The 3,461-nt window shown below is 40.5% G+C and overlaps 1 protein-coding gene across 1 annotated transcript; it reads left to right on the forward strand.

The window, feature by feature from the left end:
- Positions 1 to 1,953: 1,953 nt before the first annotated feature.
- Positions 1,954 to 3,233, forward strand: LOC149537656 (uncharacterized). The gene is made up of 2 exons (XM_089801443.1): positions 1,954 to 2,510; positions 2,627 to 3,233. Exons 1-2 carry the CDS (start codon positions 2,034 to 2,036, stop codon positions 3,071 to 3,073), a joined length of 924 nt encoding a protein of 307 aa, XP_089657569.1. The 5' UTR covers positions 1,954 to 2,033; the 3' UTR covers positions 3,074 to 3,233.
- The last annotated feature ends 228 nt before the right edge of the window (positions 3,234 to 3,461 follow it).

A 3,461-nucleotide genomic window follows, 5' to 3' on the forward strand; every position in this document is an offset into this window, starting at 1 on the left:
ACACTTACTTAAGTTTACTTAGGTTAATACATTATTTTAATATTTATTTATTAGTCACCTAGGAGTATGTGCACTCTTGTGAGTTGTCATGTTGGCAACATAGGAGTTTACACCTCTTTTATGCACATTGTATCTACAACACAGGAGTTAGTACACTAATTAAGCACATGGTGTTTACAACATCTCCACTTGAGATACACCTTGTCATTCTTATCCTCTCATCTAGAATGATGGATAAGACGTGTGCTTAGTTGTCATGCTTATCTTATCTCCTAGTTCTTTCTAGAGACATTCTAGGTGCTTCCTGAGAGGCCTTTATATACAGGCTCTCCTAGTGTGCACAATCATCATATACAATATAGAGCAATGTATGAGGATATACTTTGATATATTGATCATACTCTTTTTTGGTCTGTTTGAGTTCTACGATCTTGGGTGAATTTTTCCCTAAGCCAAATTCTTACATGGTATCAGAGCTATACCAAATTCTTATAACATTTAATTTCTATTTGAGACTGACTTGTGGCTCTTCAAGTAGTTAATGTAAGGGATGTTTGATTTGTAGCATTATGGGCTGACTTGTGGCTTAGATTCTAGTATAAGCAGGGGTTGTGGTGTAGTCTTTAGGGATTCATTCATGGAATTATTATTTCATTCAGAGGAGGCATGAGTGTGGAGAGTGGCTAAAGAGCAAGTTTTTCCTAAAACTGTGGACAGAGCGCTGAATGTGAGGCAATTTACAGTAGGATTGTGATTATTCATCCATTTGGAGAAAAGAAGGTGGTAGAGGAGCAAATTTTGAGAAGAGCTAGTGACTGTGGCTTGGAAAACAAGGAGATTGCATGGTGGCTTGCAAGCAAAAGTTGAGATCTTCTTTGGAGGTTTCTACCAGAGAGTGGATCTGGACTAGCTAGTATTTGGATTGGATCTTGAGGGATCTTCCAAAACTGTTATTGTAATTGCTTTGTATTTGGCCGTAACTGAGGAGGCCTTACAGCTTGACACATTACATGTAACATTTATTTTTTGAATAAATTATTTTAATTTGGTATTAGATCTTGCACTATTATTGTGTTTCCACTATGTGATTATTTGTTGGGGGCTAGGACATCTCCTTTGGGGATTCTCTTGCCTTGCACTACGTCAAATGCTCTTTGGTTTAAGTTTCCCTTTGTCTAGATATTGGGGGTATAATGACTTATGTTTACATTTCTTCAATTGGATGTACAATCTTTATAGTGCTAATAGTGCTAATAGTTGTAGTACTTGTAGCTATTGCTCTCTTCCTAAGTTTTTGATGTTTTCGCTAATGGTTACTTGATATGGGGTTTAGGCTATAATGGACCATTGTTGTTCTCTAGGAATGTTGTAATGTGAATCTTTATTTATGAGTTTAAATCCCTCTCCTTATTATCTTAAAAAAAAATAACTCATATCACAACCATTAAGAAACACTAAAATAGTGAAATTTTATGATCACTTGATATGTCTTCAAATGGTAATACCCTATTACTCTTATCTAACAATGTTGTAATATGAATCCATATTTATGAATTCAAAACCCTCGTAGTACCATCTTAATAAAAATTACTCCTATCACAACTATCAAAATCCCTTTTTCAACTCCTCACAACTCTATTTACACTAAATATATAATCACATCTGTTAAACAAAATGAGCGTCCCTGCCCCTCCATTATGGCCGTTCTCCCCTACTCTCATTTGACTCCAACTTTTGGAAACGGAGTTCGCAAGGAAGAGCCACCCATGACCTTCCTCTACCGTAGAATGACAAGAACGCCCACTCCTCACTACTCTCGATTGATGCATAAACTGTAGTTGAAGGCAAGACAACACACATGCGTGATACCCACTCCTCCCGGGGATCCACATTTCTTAGGCTAAAAAAGCACACCACAAACAATATTACGACAACTCAAATCTCACCAAACCTACTCCGCCGTGTAACTCAAGAAGTTGACACCATTTAATTGACCCAAGGCCAGAAAAAGCAGAAAAGATTGAAGACCAAAAATGGGCACATTCTGGGGACACATAGCCCACGGGCTCCCAATGGTGGCAATAGGCCTCTGGCACATCTTCAACACATCCCACAACTACGCCCGCTCTCCCAAAAACTTCCAAAGCAGGCCATGGTTCCCAGTCCACACAAAACCCCTCAGCAAACACACGGAGCTCTACACAATAATGGCCCTAACCTTAACATCTGTAACAGCTGAGCTCTTCGTGACTCCCGCAAGGCACACGCCATGGGGACCAGATGGCTCAATTCCACTCTCCCACATGAACAGAATGGAGCACGCCACAATAGCTCTAACTTTCTTCATCTACGCCGCCGTGGCAGTGGCGGCAGAGAAGCTGCATATCATCGCCCCGGTGGGGGTGGTGAATGTGATGGCGGCGCTGGGATTCGCACAGGAGCTTCTGCTGTTTCACTTCCACTCCTCCGCCGCTGTGGGAGTGGAAAAACACTATCACTGGCTGCTGCAGGTCGGGATGGCTTAAACATCACATACTAAAGTTTGATTTCTAAGTTAAAAGTGTTAAATAGTCAAGTTGACTCTTTTTTGCCTCTTAGTATGTGATGTTTAAGAGTGGCCCTGTAGGTCATCGTGGGAGTTTGCATGGGGAGCGCGCTCATGGAAGCGGCATGGCCTGAGAAGCTTCTGGCAGCGCTGCTGCGGGCGGCAGCGGTTACCATGCAGGGAGTTTGGCTGCTGCATATGGCGTTTGTTCTCTGGATCCCCGCCACCATTCCGGTTGGGTGTAGGCTTCAGAGGTCCAAGGATGTTTTTGTGGCGAAATGTGAGGGTGGGGAGGCTACTGCTAGGGCTATTGCTGTGGCTAATTTGCAGTTTTCTTGGGATATGTTAGTCGTTGTTCTTGTTACTCTTGGGTTTCTTTTCTACGGATGTTATGGTGTTGGTAAAAGTAGTAGAAAGGTTGAAGGTTATCGAGCAGTAGAGTATAAGGAATATGATATGGAGAGTCTCGAGAGGGGCTGCAGTTCGCCTTTACAGAACGAGTCGGATCATGATACTTGTCATGTGTAATGGACGGTTGGTAGTGGCTCAGCTTCCCAACACAATGGGTCGTTGAGGATTGAGTAATTGATAAGGCCAACACTTATTTATTCAAAAATTGTAGTAAATAAATAAATACCATATTATGAATGAAAATTGGATGGTGATTTATGAAGATAAAAAGAAAGAATAGTAATTAAGGAATGTGATAGTTAAGCTGGTGTGGTTTTTATTTATTATTAAGGTTTAAATTGTATGGGGATGAGGTCTTCTATTTGAAGCGGAATTCTCTTTTATCAAATATTATTTAGTACTTTATATTTTTATAGGGGAAGAAACCTAGTAGTCATTCATGCTAACTTCACCCACCTAGAACTCCTAATTTGTATGTCAAAATTTGCTAATTTTTCCAAATTTC

The sequence above is a fragment of the Cupressus sempervirens genome, chromosome 9, assembly GCF_028749045.1.
Source record: "Cupressus sempervirens isolate cs-2001-9-10 chromosome 9, ASM2874904v1, whole genome shotgun sequence".
NCBI classification, from domain to species: Eukaryota; Viridiplantae; Streptophyta; class Pinopsida; order Cupressales; family Cupressaceae; genus Cupressus; species Cupressus sempervirens.